Source organism: Budorcas taxicolor, chromosome 21 (assembly GCF_023091745.1).
Source record: "Budorcas taxicolor isolate Tak-1 chromosome 21, Takin1.1, whole genome shotgun sequence".
NCBI lineage: Eukaryota > Metazoa > Chordata > Mammalia > Artiodactyla > Bovidae > Budorcas > Budorcas taxicolor.
In genome coordinates, this window is record NC_068930.1 from 8,772,640 (window position 1) to 8,790,223 (window position 17,584).

At 45.7% G+C, this 17,584-nt stretch overlaps 1 protein-coding gene across 1 annotated transcript in view; it reads left to right on the forward strand.

Annotated features, from left to right (window-relative positions):
* The window catches only part of ADAMTS17 (ADAM metallopeptidase with thrombospondin type 1 motif 17), a 393,371-nt gene that overhangs the window by 66,226 nt on the left and 309,561 nt on the right, over positions 1-17,584 (forward strand). The window contains exon 4 of the mRNA XM_052659846.1: positions 4,355-4,527. Coding sequence (XP_052515806.1) covers positions 4,355-4,527 — 173 coding nt within the window. The remainder of the gene's footprint in view (positions 1-4,354; positions 4,528-17,584) is intronic.

Consider the following 17,584-nt stretch of genomic DNA (forward strand, 5'->3'; position numbering starts at 1 on the left):
AGTCTACCAAGTCAGCACCAAGCCCCAGCGACATTCTGGCAAAAGACACTGTTGGGCTGGACTTGGGAGTGAACCCGGCGTCTGTGACAACAGACCCGGGGCCTCACAGGCTGTGGTCTGTCCTCATCGGTGGGGTGAGGGCCACCTCCCCCGTTCCCACAGTGGAGGGAGACAGCTGATTACCAAGTGAGCCAGGAGGGCCCCCAGGTGGCTGCCTGCCTGCTTGGCCGCAATTTTGACCTCTCCTGTGAGGTCTAGATTCAGCACCCACGTTATTCTGAAATTGATGTTTTTCTTCTTGCTTTTCAATATGCTTCTCATCTGTGAATACTTGTATTGCTGAGACTTTATTAGGGAATATTGATGCAGTTCATGGAATTAAAGGTAAAAATAGATTATGGTTCTGTTCTCCCTGTAGGAAAGGAAGAATCATCAGGCATGATGGCTATAGAGCTTTGCTGATGGAGAGGTTGCTGGGAGCAGGGACTGAGGAGGGCGGCGAGCTGCCTTCTGCTCCTCCTGTTTCCGCGTGTAGGGAGAGGGAATACAGGTCCTCGCTGGCTGTCTTACCTGCTGTTCCCCAATCCAGGCTTCTGGATGCTGACCGCTGAGTGTCTTTATGTACTCATTCCACTGCAGAAAGAGTATTGCCTTTGATGAGGGCTTGCTGTCCTAGACGTCCCTGGAAGGGGTGTTCAGTATGCGGCCTGGACACCACACTGTCCCGGGAAATCTGCAAAGTTCTAATTTCCTGAAACCCAGCTGGCTGTGGGGATCTGATCTGAGTCTTGAGGCTCCTCTTCTCATGCTTGGGAAAGGACGGAGCACTAGGGCATCCGTGAACACCAGTTCATGTCCTTGAACATGTGGAGGGATCACCAGCCAACCTATCGTGGTTGCCGTGTGACAGCCCCAGTCGGCGGTTGTTGGTGAGGGGACAGACACAGCAGGAGCATGCGTGCCCTGGGCCAGCCGTGTACTTGCTGCTCTGACTTGAGGGTCTGGTGCGCGTGGAGGCAGAAGGCTGCTCCTCCCACTCAGGTCTTGCAGCAGTCAAGGCCATGCAGAGTCCTTTCCTGCTGAGTTTTCCGTGGCCTTTCCTGTCCCCATGTTTTAAGTTCAGATGACACTGAGGAGCCTCTTCACACCCAAAGCAGTGCAGGCAGGAGAGTCAGAGCTGTGGGGTGAGGCCTGGGTTCTAGGGCCAAATCCACCTCTGCCCAGTGCTTGACTTCAGCTTTGTTATATGGGAAATAGGGATTCCACTCACTCATTCACCCATGCACTCATCCATCCATCCACTCAAGCACGCGCTCACTCAGTGAGTGTTTACTTCACAACATATACGGGGCCTGGGCCTAGGGGCGAAAGGGGCAGACGAAGTCATTGTAGTTGCAAACCCTTTAACAACCACAGAGCCTCTGACAGTTGCGTTTTACCTGTGACTGAGTATTCTGGGCAGATGTTAATGTGCAACATTACACCTTTTGTGGCACCATTTGTTAGCTCTCCCAGGTCCATCAGGGAGGGAGAAGCAGTTCTTGTTGGTCCTACTTGAAAGATGGATGCCCAGTGCAGTGTTTTGCTGTGTGAAAAGTCCAGGGGTCACCTGCTCCTCTGGTGGGAAGTGCTAGGCTACCTTTCTAAGAAAGCACTCACCACTTAACCTGTTTCGGCCCAGCATCTTCCAGAGAAATATTACTAATGCATCCTTTAAATGAGTAAGTGAAGTCGCTCAGTTGTGTCCGACTCTTTGCGACCCCGTGGACTGTAGCCTACCAGGCTTCTCTGTCCATGGGATTCTCCAGGCAAGAATACTGGAGTGGGTTACCATTTCCTTCTCCAGGGGATATTACTGACCCAGGGATCAAACCCGGGTCTCCCGCATTGGAGACAGACACTTAAACCTCTGAGCCACCAGGGAAGATATAATATTAAATATTTTTCAGTTCACGTGAATTTGAATTTAAATAGAGCTCCCTTTAGACACTGCTAAAAAGGCAGTTGTATTCATGCAGGAACCAGAAAACACAGACATGGTGAAAATAAGCAGCCAGTGTGGGGAGTAGCTGCAGAGGAACCCATGAGTTGGGGATGCGGAAAGATGGGTAATAACTCCCAGCTTAGGGAGGAGCTGTGGCAGAGTTTGTTTCTTCATCATCTTGGAAAATGTGGGTGTGCTGGTTACAGCAAAGCTCTTATTTGGGCGGCCCTTCACTTCTGCTGAGGTGACGTGGCTTATCACATATTCCAAGATTGATAGGTTGGCCTGATCCAGGCAGTGAGCAGCTGGCAAGCATGCTGAGCTCAGGATTTAGAAGTTGCCTATGGTCTACCTTCCTCGTATTCAGAGGGGCTCTGTGAATGTGAGTGTAGGTCCAGAGAGAGATTGCCAACCAGGGGCCTCTTTCATTCTGGCCATGTGCAAAGGCAGTACCATCTGAGACCATATCTTTTCTCTTAGAATAGACCCTGCCTTCCCAAATTCCACTCCTAAGGCCTGGAAGTCTCCAGGGGAGGTGAGCCTGGCTTTGGGGAGGAGGGAACCATCCTGCAGGTTGACAAGACAGTTATACATTTTGTCTTGCGTTTCTGGGATAAGTCAGATGATATATTTTGCTCCCCAGGCCCTCTGTTTTATTGCTTATAGGTTAAAAGTGACTTCTGGGGTTTTCTCAGACTCAGGGATAATACTTTAAATAAATAAGTACTTGTTCCATTGTACCATTGTATAAATTTGGAAAATACAGAGGAAAAAAGGAAAATGAAGATCAGACATCACCCATGATTCATGTTTTAGTTAAGTTCTTCCTAAAGAAGGTTCTTATCTCTGGGCCTGAAGATGCTTGTGTGTTAAATCTTTGCCAACCTGAGATTTAACTATATGTAGACTTATATGTGCTTCTCTCTATGTCACTAAATAACCTTCACAACTGTGCTTTACATGACTGCCCCCTGTTTTACCATCGTTGCCTTTCTCTGTGGTTGTAGATTGTTTTCCAGTTTGTCTCACTGCACAGGCTATTTTTGTTTATACACTATGAACCGTATTTCTGGTTTTTGTGTGTGCATCTTCGGGTCTAGAATGCTTGAGTCACTGTATGAAACCAGTTTGTACGTCTGTGGGCTGAGTTTATTGCAAAGAGGTTGTAGCAGAGCTGGTTTCTGTGTTCAGTTCAGTTGCTCAGTTGTGTCCGACTCTCTGTGACTCCATGGACTGCAGCATGCCAGGCCTCCCGGAGTTCACTCAAACTCATGTCCATTGAGTCAGTGATGCCATTACCATCTCATCCTCTGTCGTCCCCTTCTCCTCCTGCCTTCGATCTTTCTCAGCATCAGGGGCTTTTCCAATGAATCAGTTCTTCTCATCAGGTGACCAAAGTATTGGAGTTTCAGCTTCAACATCAGTCCTTCCAATGAATATTCAGGACTGATTTCCTTTAGGATTGACTGGTTGGATTTCCTTGCAGTTCAAGGAACTCTCAAGAGTCTTCTCCAACACCACGGTTCAAAAGCATCAATCTTCAGTGCTCAGCTTTCTTTATAGTCCAACTCTCACATCCATATATGACTACTGGAAAAATCATAGTTTTGACTAGACAGACCTTTGTTGGCAAAATAATGTCTCTGTTTTTTAATAAGCTGTCTAGGTTGGTCATAACTTTTCTTCCAAGGAGAGAAAGAAACGCAGTTCCTTAATTTGATAGCTATTATTTCCATTTTTATATCAGCCCACACAGAAGATTTTCATTCCAGTCCCAAAGAAAGGCTTCCGTGTGGGCTGATGTAAAAATGGAAATGCTGCTGCTGCTGCTGCTAAGTCACGTCAGTCGTGTCCAACTCTGTGCGACCCCATAGACGGAAGCCCACCAGGCTCCTCTGTCTCTGGGATTCTCCAGGCAAGAACACTGGATTGGGTTGCCATTTTCTTCTCCAATACATGAAAGTGAAAAGTGAAAGTGAAGTTGCTCAGTTGTGTCTGACTCTTAGCGACCCCATCGACTGTAGCCTACAAGGCTCCTCCATCCATGGGATAATAGCTATCAAATTAAGGAACTGCCTTTCTGTTCACATTCGGATTCTGAAAGTGCATGTTATTGACATCAACCTTTGATGTTGGTCAGAGGTGTTTGCACCCACAAATCTGTATGTCAGTCCTCACATGGCAGCTTTGAGCGTCCAGATGTTCTGACGTGGGACCCAGTAATAACCCTAGCTGTTTAGCAAAGTAAGGTCTTCTCGGAAATCAACTGATCTGAAGAGTCAGCAGAGGGTTACTCACTGTTTACTAATATCCCTTCCCTGTGGTGAGGAAACAGCAAAGTGCTGCACAAATGTCTCCGTTGTTTTCTAGAAAAGAAGAAGCCGAGGAGGGGCCGGCCATCGCGGGATGGGCGGCAGCGGAGGAACGCCATCCGGCTGACCAGTGAGCACACGGTGGAGACCCTGGTGGTGGCCGACGCCGACATGGTGCAGTACCACGGGGCTGAAGCAGCCCAGAGGTTCATCCTCACCGTCATGAACATGGTGAGCCTGCTTCCTCCCGGATAGGGCCCTGCGCGTGGCGCTGGCATCTGCTCCTGGGTCGGGAGTGGGCTCACACACAGACTTGCCACCCCTGGGCAGGTGGGGCACAAGGGGCGGGGGAGCACCCTAGGCAGAGGCCTGAGTGCTGAGCGGGGCTGGTGCAGGGTCAGTGCCGGAGTCCGCCCAGGCACGGGAGTCCAGCCGGTAACCGGAGTCCACCCGGGGACGGGAGTCCAGCCGGTAACCGGAGTCCGCCCGGGGACGGGAGTCCACCCAGTAACCAGAGTCCGCCCGGTGATGGGAGTCTGCCCAGTGATGAGAGTCTGCCGGGTGATGGGAGTCCTCTGGTAGTGGGAGTCCACCCGTGCTCCCCACTAGATGCCTCCCAAGACCCTTTCTGTGGGCGAAGGCCCCTCTCAGAGGAGTAACGCTGAGTAAGTCAGTCCTGCTCTAAGGAGCCAACTGTCTAGTACAAAGAATCAGTATCCAACTTTAGTGTAAAACAGAGCTGGTCGTGTGCAAGGAAGAGAGTTTGTCTAGTTGAGGGAAGCAAGGAAGGAACCTGGGTCTTCTCTGGTTTGATAAGTGGGCGGAGGAGGGAAACCTTCACATGGTGGATAGGTGGGGAGGGGCTGCCCGCCTCAAACTTCAGACATGGAAGAATGTTTGTGTGCATCCCCACTCCACCATCCAACCACTCTCCTAACAAGCAGTTTTGAATGTCTCCTGGCATAGTGATAGGTGCCAGTTACAAATCCTAAAAGACCCGGACCTTTCTGCAGAAGGCAGTGGTGTCACAGATGAGCGAAGCATCTGTGCTTGAGTAGGCATTTCTTCAGGGAGCACTGGGGGCCAGGTGGAGGGCTGGGGAGTGATCACCCTGAAGTGTGGGGGCATCATGAAAGAGCTGACCCTTCAGCCAAGTGAGGGTGCTTGCCTGATTGGGGGAGCAGTGGCAGGTCACATGAGGGGTGCCGCAGGAGCTACATCTTGGGGAGGACAGGTGGACTGGTGTGTCTGCAGCTGTTGGTGCGGCTGGCCTTGGCCGGGCTGAGCAGAGCACAGCGGGGAGAGAGAAGCTGCCCACAGAGGCACAGTGGAGTGCCGGGGTCAGGGCCGGGCGGGAAGGCAGACAGACCGGGTGTGGGTTGTCCTTAAGGAGCGAGGTGAGAGGTGTGGGAAGGGAGTAGTTAACAATGCCTGATGCTGCTGCCGGCCCCAAAGGAGTAGCTGTAGGGATTGGTTCCCTGGTGGCTCAGACGGTAAAAGCATCTGCTTGCAATGCGGGAGACCCGGGTTCCATCCCTGGGTGGGGAAGATCCCCTGGAGAAGAAAATGGCAACCCACTCCAGTACTCTTGCCTGGAAAAACCCATGGACGGAGGAGCCTAGTAGGCTACAGTCCATGGGGGTTGCAGAGAGTCGGACAGGACTGAATGACTTCACTTTCACTTTCACTTCAGGCATTGCTGGGGGTGGAAGTTGGGTAGGGGCAAACTGGGATGAGATCAGGAAGTGAAGAAGTAGAAACAGCGTTGCAGAAGGTCTTGGCTGAGGGAGAGAAGAGGAAAGAGCCTCACTGGGTGGAACCGAGGTCAAGGAGGACTTTGGAGAGGGAAGTGGGTGACGGGGTACCAGTGTGGGGTTCAGGCCCAGACACGCCTGCCGCAGGAGCCCTGCTCTGAGCTCAGAGCCGGCAGCGTCAGAACCACTTTGAGCTGGCTCCCCTGTGTGAGCAGCTGCAAGGCGGGGGCTTAACCACCCCCGGGACTTTAGCTGCCCCGGGGGCCTTGTGCCTGGTGACCAAAGCACATTCAGCTCATGGTAAGTGGAAAGGGCCAGGCCCTGGCTGTGCCACAGTGACTGGGAGATGCTGGAGGCGGCCTGGGAACAGAGAGGCTAGAGACGTGGCCCGGGTCACACAGGCAGTCCCTGGCAGGGCTGTGGCCGTCAGGCCAGGCCTGTCTGTAGCCACAGGGAAACAGCTGATCATAAGCCTCACCCTGGGCTGACGGGGATGGCGAGCCCCACAGCATTCCTGCCCACTGTGAAGTCAAGACTCCAGTACCTCGACCTCTGTCAGGCTGACTTGCCAGGGCTTGCTTTGGGGACTCGTATCAGTTTGCAGGAAACTTCATCTGTCTGGCCCCCGCCCCAACCCCAGACAGGCCATGCCCTAAGGCCGAGGCTGCTTTGGTGGTGCGTGGAGTCTTGAAGGTGAGTTACCCTCTGGACCCACAGACCTCCCCGTAGGATGGGCTCGTCTGCAAAACCCAGCGATGTGGACCCCCTGGGGGACCAATCCAGGGCTGATCTGTGGACACACCATGAGGTTCCAGGTCACCCTCCCTTTTAAAGTCATCAGCTCTAAGAATTCCATTAACTTCTTTTCTTTCCTTTCTCCCCCCACCCTTTCTCTCCTCTCCCTTTTTAACTTCCTTCCTTTCCTTCTCCAGATTTTTAAAACTTATGGTAATAAATACATACCAGAAAAGTTTCTGTCTCACCCTTTAAGCCTGCAGTTCCGTCACATTAGGAACGCTCACCTTGCTGTACCGCCATTGTTACCATCCATCCCCAGAATTCCTATCGTCCTGCAGAACTGAAAATGTCCTCATTCGACACTGGCACCCCATGCTCCCCTCCCCCAGCCGCAACAGCACCCTTCCATTTTGAATTTGACACCCCTAAGGACCTCATATCTAAGTGGAGTCAGACAGTATTTGTTCTTTTGTGACTGGTTGATATTTCACTCAGCATGATGTCACTCATTGCCTCTTATACCGAGGAAAGTCCTTTGACAAACCATGTGTTCTGATTTTTTAATCAGAAAATATAATCACTGAAACAGTGACTAAAGGATAAATGGAAGCTCCATAGAATGTTTCTTATGGTATATCTGGTTTTATTTTCAGTATGTTTCTAGGAGCTTTATCTGACTTGCTAAATCGTCCTTTCAGCTAAAGTCGAATTTATACAATCATTCTGTATTTAAAAGCTAAACATGTATCTCATGATGAATTTTTTCTTCAAATCAATGTAAAACAAATCACTTAATTTTCTTGTTGTTAACTGTATTTGTAACCTGTGTCTCATGAAGCCAGTTGTTCTAGAGTCAGTCTTGAGAATGTAGTATGTTATTGAGGGAAATGTAATTCCCTTCTTGGGACCTTATCTATCACTGGGATAGATCTATCCCAGTGAGACTAGTAATAGGAGACTTTAAGGTCCAGCAGAAATACTGCCTGTTGACACAAGCCTTAATCTTTCAACCGAGAGAACTAATTGATAATTGTGTTAACATTGAAGTAAAAAAGCACTCTGTAAATCTCGTATGGGTATCTCTTAGGACTAGATCAGATTCTGGAAAATAACAGTAAATTCGGATTGCTTAATATTAACCTTTTAAATATAGAATTGTTTCCAGCTGGTGGTTAAAAATCTTATTCATAGAGGGCTAACCCATGGCCAAGACATGAGGGTTTTTGAAATGACACCCACACAATCCAGCTGCATAGGTCTGGGATCTAAGCAGTTTGAAACACGGTGGTGGACTCTACCAGAGCCACCTTCAGTCCAGCCCCTTGAGTTTTATTTAAAAGCTAGATCTCATATTGACAGTATTTTTATTAACATTGAAATGTTTTGAAATTATTCACTATAATTAAAGAATAAAGGTATCATAAGACCTCAAGAATTTGTCACTATCAAGATGGAAAGAATGTGCCACGTAAAACTAAACATAAATTTAAGTTGTGAAGAATTTTAAGAAGTAGATTCAGGTAACACTAAACAAAAGAATTGGAGAAGGAAATGGCAACCCACTCCAGTGTTCTTGCCTGGAGAATCCCAGGGACGGCGGAGCCTGGTGTGATGCCGTCCATGGGGTCGCACAGAGTCGGACACGACTGAAGCAACTTAGCCGCAGTAGCAGCAGCAGCACGATGTCCTCCAGGTTGGTCCATGTTCTTGGAGGTGTCAGAATCTCCTTCCTGTTTGTCTACATAACATCCCATCGTATGGATAGACTGCATTTTGTCTGTTCATCCACTGATAAACGTTCGCTTGCTTCCTCCTTTAGGCTCTTTTGAATAATGCTGCTGTGAACGTAGGTGCATAGTCTGAGTCCCTGCTTTCACTTCTTTTGGGTATGTACCCAGAAGTGGAATTGCTCCTGTTTCAGCTTTTAATGGTGTTTGGCCCTGATTTCTGAGAAACATCCTTGAGCTCTGCGTTTGCACGAGCTCTGGCCTCCCTGGTGGCTGGTTAATGGCGGGCTGCTGTGCCACAGTCACCCGGAGCAGAGCCCAGAGGAGGCCTGCAGGGGCTGGCTCAGCACCAGGCTCTCTCACCTGTAGGTGATTTCATCTCATTTATTTATTTTTTGTCCAGGGCACAAGTCCAGGGAATAAACATTCATTACAACAGCTAAAGTAGTAATAAGGCAAAGCTCCTAGTTTGATATTTGCTTTCATCGTTTTATCGTGTGGACAGGAGCCGCTGTTTTATTTATCGCAGGTCGGAGAGGGGTTGTATGTGGAAGCGCTGGTCTCCCCACGAGCTGTAAGGACTGAACGACAGGGGCTGAGTGGTGGCGATGCTGGCCTTCAACTTGACACTCTTCACGCCTCTTCAGCCGCTGATACTAAGATGTTGGTGGCTCCAAATCCAGCTGCCTGAGGGCACATCTGGGCCAACTACATTCATTTGGGATTTAGATGTTTCTTAATGAGGGCTGCCTAATAAGGGCAGTTTCGCTTTGGTGAAGGGCATGTGACATTTGTACACTGACACTTAGCCCTTTGGTCGTCTGCTCCTTGGAGTTTCTTGGCTGGTCTGACGAGGCCAGAAGACAAATGGAAGCAGAGCATCCGACCTGCTCACACCGACTCTCCCCACTGGCAACCTCTTTCTGTTGCTCTGTGAGTTGCTGTTCAGAATATTTAAGAACCAGTTGCATTCAGACAATGTACCTTACTTTAAACAAGGCCACCCTCCACCACCTCCAGCATCCTTCAATTTCTCAAACCCTAGTGTTAACAATACAAAGAATTCTGTCTGTCCTGCCCATAGCTGTTTCAGAAAAGGGATCTCTGTTAGTCAGTAAGATCTTCTCTAAGCCGGGATGCCAGGGAAGGGTGGTGGCTGGACTGAGGAGCCCTGTCGTTAGACAAGGCCCCCGGGTGCAGCCAGCAGGAAGGGGGGGCCAGCCGCCCTCTCTCTCCTGGTGAACCGTGTTTTCTGTGGGCGTGTAGGGTTGAAACAGCTCTGTCTTCTTCGCTCCTCTGGATTTGGAAGGAAATCTGCCAGAGAGGTTGCCGCCTTTGTTCCATCGGTTTCTCTCCAGCACCACCTGGTGCTGATGTCCAAGTGCCCACCCCACCTCCCTGCCCTCCCACGTGGGTCTCTGTGGGCAGGGGACTGACCCAACTCCTACATGCCACTCTGGCCGCAGGGGCTAAACCCAGACAAGTCCCTGTCCCCAAGTCAGGCCAGGGGGCTTGTGGGGCCTGGGTGTGTGATAGCCCACCCACAGTTGGCAGAGTGTGGGGGTTTGGTGTCAAGTGCTCACAGTTTTCGTAACATTGCAGAGTCGTAGTGAATTAGGTCCATGTCAATCAGTAGCCTGATGGCCCATATTTCAGAGGAAGGAAGGGTGTTTGTGGTGCCTTGACTAGTCCAGATGGACGCTTCATGATTTCACGTCACTTCCTCCTCATCCTTGGTGGATTTCCTCATTCTCATTTTATGAGATGAAAATAGAGGCTTGTGGGGAGTTTGGGGTGCAGAGCCAGTGAGTGCCTCGCAGGGTTAGGTCTCAAACCTGGGCTGAGGGTTTCCTGTACCACCTGGTTATAAGGGAGACCGCATATCTCAGATCTGTCCTTTCTTTCCATTCCTACTCAGGACTGACCGCTGTTGTTTTTTATCTTGACAACTGCAGGAGTATCTTCCCGGGCTCCTCCACTTCCATTGTCTTCCCTCTTGGATCCTTGCTACAGAACGGCCAGAAGGGTCTTGAATTAGGATGTTGTTGCTAGGAGCTCTGAGGCGCTCTGTGGCTTCCCTCATGGGGGATGTGGAAATCTTCCCCACCGCCTGCCGCCCTCCCAGGCCGAGTAGCCGGGCCCACCTGCTTCTCCCGGGCTCCACTCCCTTCTCCACGCCTGCCATGTGCGCCACTGTTTCTCAGGGGCCCCAGTGGGCTCCTGTCTGACTTGTAGCATCTCTTTGTCAGGAACGGTCTTTGCCCCACTTCATAAAGAGCTGGTGCCTCTGTCTTCTATGTCTCCGTGTAAATGTCCCCTTAGAGAGGCCCTCCTTGCTGACTCCTCTGAAAAGGCCACCTGTTTTCTTTATCATAGCAATCTGCTTTTTCCTTGGTGGTTCTTATCTTGATTTATAATTCTTTTTTTTTGTTTGTTTGTTTTTTAAAAACTATCTTGCTGCAGAACTTCTATGTACTATTGAATTTAGGCTGGTATAAAATCAGAATGCTATGACTTTAGGATGTTAAATATAATGCTGGTAGTAATCACAAAGAAAACAGCTATAAAATATACCCAAGAGGAAATGAGAAGGGAATTTAAAATTTTCACCAAAAAAAATGAAACATGCAAAAAAATCACTAATGCAGGAAATGAGGGCCCCCAAAAGCTATAAAACACATAGAAAACAAATAGCAAAATGCAGAAGTAAGTCCCTCCTTGTCAGTAATTATCTTAAATTATAGGTTAAACTCTCCAGTCAAAAGACAGATTGAGTTTGGGGAAGAATGGATACATGTGTGTGTATGGCTGAGTCCCTTCTTATTCACCTAAAACTATTGCAGTGTTGCTTGTTATCAGCTATACTCCAGTACAAAATAGAAAGTTGTTTGTTTTTTTTTTTAAGACAGATTAGTAGAATGGATCTAGGAAATGCTCCAATGTGTATGAGAGGCTGACTTTACATTGAGACACGAATATATCAAAGCAAAAGAATAGTAACTGTAGAGATCAGGAGTGGTCATACTAATATGATACAATAAATGGCAACCCACTCCAGCGTTCTTGCCTGGAGGATCCCAGGGATGGGGGAGCCTGGTGTGCTGCCGTCTATGGGGTCGCACAGAGTCGAACACAACTGAAGCGATTTAGCAGACTTTAGTCAGAAAAAGTTACAAGAGACAAAAATATCTTGTATATAATAAAAGATTCAATATAGCAAGAAAATGGAACAGTTATAAGTTTTTATGCACCTAATAACAGATCATTATAATATATGAAACAAAAACTTTGTAGAATTGTAGTGACAAGTCTGCAGTTTTCTGTAATAATAGGTACTTCAGCTCTCCCCTTCCACACACACACACACACACACACACACACACTATTAGTAGAGAATGGGAAAACTAGACAGAGGATAAGTGAGGAAATAGAGGACTTGAACAACACAGTAAGGCAACTAGATCTAATAAGATATACAGAACACTACCCAACAATAGCAGGATAGTCCTTTTGTTCAAATGCACATGGGACGTACTCCAGGATATACTGTATATACTCACAGATAGTCTCCACAGATTTAAAATTATCATACAAAGTATCTTCTCTAGTCACAATGGGATTAAGTTAGAAATCAGTAACAGAAGGAAAACTGGAGAATTCACAAATATGTGGAAATTAAACAACACACTCTTGTACAACCAGTGGGTCAAGGGAGAATCACAGGGGAAATGAGAAAATGCATGAGGCTGAGTTAAAATGAAAATGAAACATACCAAAACTTATGGGAAACAGTGGAAGCAGTACTCAGAAGGAAAGGTATAGCTGTAAAACGCTTATTTTTTTTTTAAAAAAAGGGTCTCAGATCAATAACCTAACTTTACACCTTAAGAGAGTTAGAAGAGCAAAGTAAACTCAAGTCTAGCAAAAGGAAGGGAAGACCAGAGCAGAAATAAGTAAATAATAGAAAAACAGTAGATAAAGTCAGTAAAACCAAGAACTGATCCTTCAGAAAAACTGACAAAATTGATAAAACTTTAGCTAGATTGATTAAATCTTTAGCAGAGTTCCAGAGAATAGCAAGTAGAGATAAGAAGGCCTGCTTAAATGAGAAATGCAAGGAAATAAAGGGAAAAAACAGAGTGGGAAAGACTAGATACCTCTTCAAGAAAATTGGAAATATCAAGGGAGCATTTCATACACGGATGGGCATGATAAAGGACAGAAACAGTAAGGACCTAACAGAATCAGAAGAGTTTGAGAAGAGGTGGCAGGAATACACAGAAGAACTTTACAAAAGAGGTCTTAATGAACTGGATAACCACAATGGTGTGGTCACTCCCCTAGAGCCAGACATCCTAGAGTGTGAAGTCAAGTGATAAAAGGGAAAAAAAAAGCTTCCCGTAGGAAGCTTTACTATGAACAAAGCTAGTGGAGGTGATGGTATTCCAGCTGAGTTATTTAAAATCCCGAAAGAATATGCCGTTAAAGTGCTACACTCAGCACCTTAGGATTTAAAATCCTAAAAGGGAATGTTGTTAAAGTGTTGCACTCAACACTAAGAAGTCTGAGTGCCAAAGAGTTGGTGCTTTGTACTCAGTATGTCAGCAAATTTGGAAAACTCAGCAGTGGCCACAGGACTGGAAAAGGTCAGTTTTCATGCCAATCCCAAAGAATGTTCAGACTATTGTACAGCTGCACTCATTTCACACACTAGCAAGGTTATACACAAAATCCTTAGAGCTAGGCTTCAGTAATACATCAGTTGGGAACTTCCAGCTGTAGAAGCTGCATTTAAAAGAGTCAGAGGAACCAGAAACCAATTGCCAACATTCATTCAATCATAGAAAAAGCAAGATAATTCCAGAAAAACATCTACTTTTGCTTCATTGACTACACGAAAGCCTTTGACTGTGTGGATCACAACAAACTGTGGAAAATGCTTAAAGAGATGGGAATACCAGACCATCTTACTTGTCTCCTGAGAAACCTCTATTCAAGTCAAGAAGTAACAGTTAGAACCAGACATAGAACAACTGACTGGTTCTAAATTGGTAAAGGAGTATAGCAAGACTGTACATTGACATACTGTTTATTTAACTTCTATGCAGAGTACATCATGCAAAATGCAGGGCTGGATGAATCACAAGCTGGAATCAAGATTGCCAAGAGAAATATCAACAATCTCAGATATGCAGATGATACCCCTCTAATGGCAGAAAATGAAGAGGAACTCAAGAGCCTCTTGATGATGGTGAAATAGGAGAGTGAAAAAGTGAATTTAGTAACTATGATCATGGCATCTGGTCCCATCACTTCATGGCAAATAGAAGGGGGGAAGTGGAAGCAGTGACAGATTTTATTTTCTTGGGCTCCAAAATCACTGCAGATGGTGACTGCAGCCATGAAATCAAAAGATGTGTGCTCCTTGGAAGGAAAGTGATGACCAACCTAGGCAGCATGTTAAAAAGCAGAGACTTCACTTTGCCAACTAAGATTGTTGTTGTTCAGTCATCAAATTGTGTCCAGCTCTTTGCCAGCGCCATGGACAGCAGCACACCAGGCTTCCCTGTTCTTCACTGTAGTCAAAGCAGACAAAGGTCTGCACAGTCAAAACTATGGTTTTTCCAGTAGTCATATAGAGATATGAGAGCTGGACCATAAAAGAAGTCTGAGTGCCAAAGAGTTGATGCTTTTGAACTGTGGTGCTGGAGAAGACTTTTGAAAGTCCCTTGGACTGCAAGGAGATCAAACCTAAAGGAAATCAATCAATATTCATTAGGAGGACTGAAGCTTCATGCTGAAGCTGAAATTCCAATATTTTGGCCACCTTATGCAAAGAACCAACTCGTTCAAAAAGACCCTGATGCTGGGAATGAGATGGTTATATAGCATCACTGACTCAATTGAAATGAATTTGAGCAAACTCCAGAAGATAGTGAAGGACAGAGGAGCCTGGTGTGCTTCAGTCCATGGGGTCACAAAGAGTTGGACATGACTTAACAGTGAACAACAGCAAACTGGTTAGTAAAAATTCTTGAATTACTAAAATCAGAAATGAATGCAGGGACATGACTGTCAATTCTGTAGAAACAAAATGAGTTATAAGAGAATACAGTGAGCCAATGTACACTATCTAATTAGCTAAACGTAGATGAACTAGGCAAATACCTAGAAACACAAAGCTCACCAAGACTTAATCACAAAGACATAGAAAATCTGAGTTGACCTGTAACTAAAAAAGGAGATCAAATCAGTAATCAATAATCTCCTGACAAAGGAAAGCCATGAACCTGACAGCTTAACTGGTAAATTGTACCATACATTTAAAGGAGAACTAATTAATTAATCCTCCTCAAACTCTTCTAATAAACTGAAAAGGCGAAAATGCTTTCTCTTTTCTATGAAGATAGCATTGCCCTTTAATGAAAGCCGGATAAAGACACTCTAAGAGTACTATATGAATACTTATGAATAAGGAAAACATTTCCCTTTTGAATATTATTGCAAACATTCTCAACAAGATACTAGCAAACCAAAATCATATCATGCACCATGACAAAGTGGGATTTATTTCTGGAATTCAAGGATGGTTCAACATACAAAATTGAGCAACGTAATATACCACAATAACAGAAGGAAGGAAAAAATAATCATCTCAGTTGATGGAAAAAACAACTATTTGCTAAAATTTACCTATTTCTCGTGATAAAAAAAATTCAGCAAGTAGGAATAAAAGGACAGTACCTCAACATCATAAAAGCCATATATGAAAAACCCTTACTGAATGTCATACTCAAGGATGATAGATTGAAAGCTATTCCTCTAAGATGAAGAACAAGGCAAGGATGATTTCTTTCACTACTTCTGTCCTATGTAATACTGGAAGTCATAGCCAGAGCAGCTAATCAAGTAAAAGAAACAAGAGGCATCCAGTTAGGAAACGAAGGGGTAAAATTATCTGTTTACAGATAGCGTGAGCCCTATAGAAAATCATGAAGTACTCAACTCCAGGACTTTGGCCACCTCATGCGAAGAGCTGACTCATTGGAAAAGACTCTGATGCTGGGAGGGATTGGGGGCAGGAGGAGAAGGGGACGACAGAGGATGAGATGGCTGGATGGCATCACCGACTCGATAGACGTGAGTTTGAGTGAACTCCGGGAGTTGGTGATGGACAGGGAGGCCTGACATGCTGTGATTCATGGGGTTGCAAAGAGTTGGACATGACTGAGCGACTGAACTGCTGAAGGCACAAAAATTAGCACTAATAAAATAATCCAGCAAATTAGCAGGATGCAAAACCAATACACACAAAACAGTGATATTTTTGTACCCAAAACTGAACAATCTGAAAAATTAAGAAAACAATTCCATTTGCAAAAATGTGAAAAAGAATAAAATACTTACACATTAATCAAAGAGGTGAAAAACTTGTACACTAAAACCTATAAAACATTGATGTAAGAAAATAATACATAAATAAATGGAAAGACACTGATGTTCATGGATTGGAAGTTTTATCAGTAAGATGTCAATATTGCCCAAAGCAATGTACAGACTCAATGCAGTCACTAGCAAAATCCTAACAACATTTTTCCTTGCAGAAATTGAGAAATTTATTCTAAAATTTGCACAGTATCTCAAGAGACCCTGAAGAGCCAAAACAATCTTGGAAAGAAAAACAAAGGTGAAAGACTTATATTTCCTGATTTCAAAGTACTACAAAGGTAAAGGAAATCAATCCTGAATATTTATTGGAAAGACTGATGATAATGATAATTGGTCAATAAATGACAATAATTTGGTCACCTCTAGAGCCAGACATCCTGGAATGTGAAGTCAAGTGGGCCTTAGAGAGCATCACTACGAACAAAGCTAGTGGAGGTGATGGAATTCCAATTGATCTATTTCAAATCCTAAAAGATGATGCTGTGAAAGTGCTGCACTCAATATGCCAGCAAATTTGGAAAACTCAGCAGTGGCCACAGGACTGGAAAAGGTCAGTTTTCATTCCAATCCCAAAGAAAGGCAATGCCAAAGAATGCTCAAACTACCGAACAATTGCACTCATCTCACATCCTAGTAAAGTAATGCTCAAAATTCTCCAAGCCAGGCTTCAGCAATACATGAACGGTGAACCTCCAGATGTTCAAGCTGGTTTTAGAAAAGGCAGAGGAACCAGAGATCAAATTGCCAACATCCGCTGGATCATGGACAAAGCAAGAGAGTTCCAGAAAAACATCTCTTTCTGCTTTATTGACTATGCCAAAGCCTTTGACTGTGTGGATCACAATAAACTGTGGAAAATTCTGAAAGAGATGGGAATACCAGACCACCTGACCTGCCTCTTGAGAAATCTGTCTACAGAACAGGAAGCAACAGTTAGAAGTGGACATGGAACAACAGACTGGTTCCAAATAGGAAAAGGAGTACATCAAGGCTATATATTGTCATCCTGCTTATTTAACTTATATGCAGAGGACATCATGAGAATCACTGGGCTGGAAGAAGCACAAGCTGGAATCAAGATTGCCGGGAGAAATATCAATAACCTCAGATATGCAGATGACACCACCCTTATGGCAGAAAGTGAAGAGGAACTAAAAAGCCTCTTGATGAAAATGAAAGAGGAGAGCGAAAAAGTTGGCTTAAAGCTCAGCATTCAGAAAATGAAGATCATGGCATCTGGTCCCATCACTTCATGGGAAATAGATGGGGAAACAGTGGGAACAGTGTCAGACTTTGTTTTTTGGGGCTCCAAAATCACTGCTGATGGTGACTGCAGCCATGAAATTAAAAGACGCTTGCTCCTTGGAAGAAAAGTTATGACCAACCTAGACAGCATATTCAAAATCAGAGACATTACTTTGCCGACTAAGGTCCATCTAGTCAAGGCTATGGTTTTTCCTGTGGTCATGTATGGATGTGAGAGTTGGACTGTGGAGAAGGCTGAGCGCCAAAGAATTGATGCTTTTGAGCTGTGGTGTTGGAGAAGACTCTTGAGGGTCCCTTGGACTGCAAGGAGATCCAACCAGTCCATTCTGAAGATCAGCCCTGGGATTTCTTTGG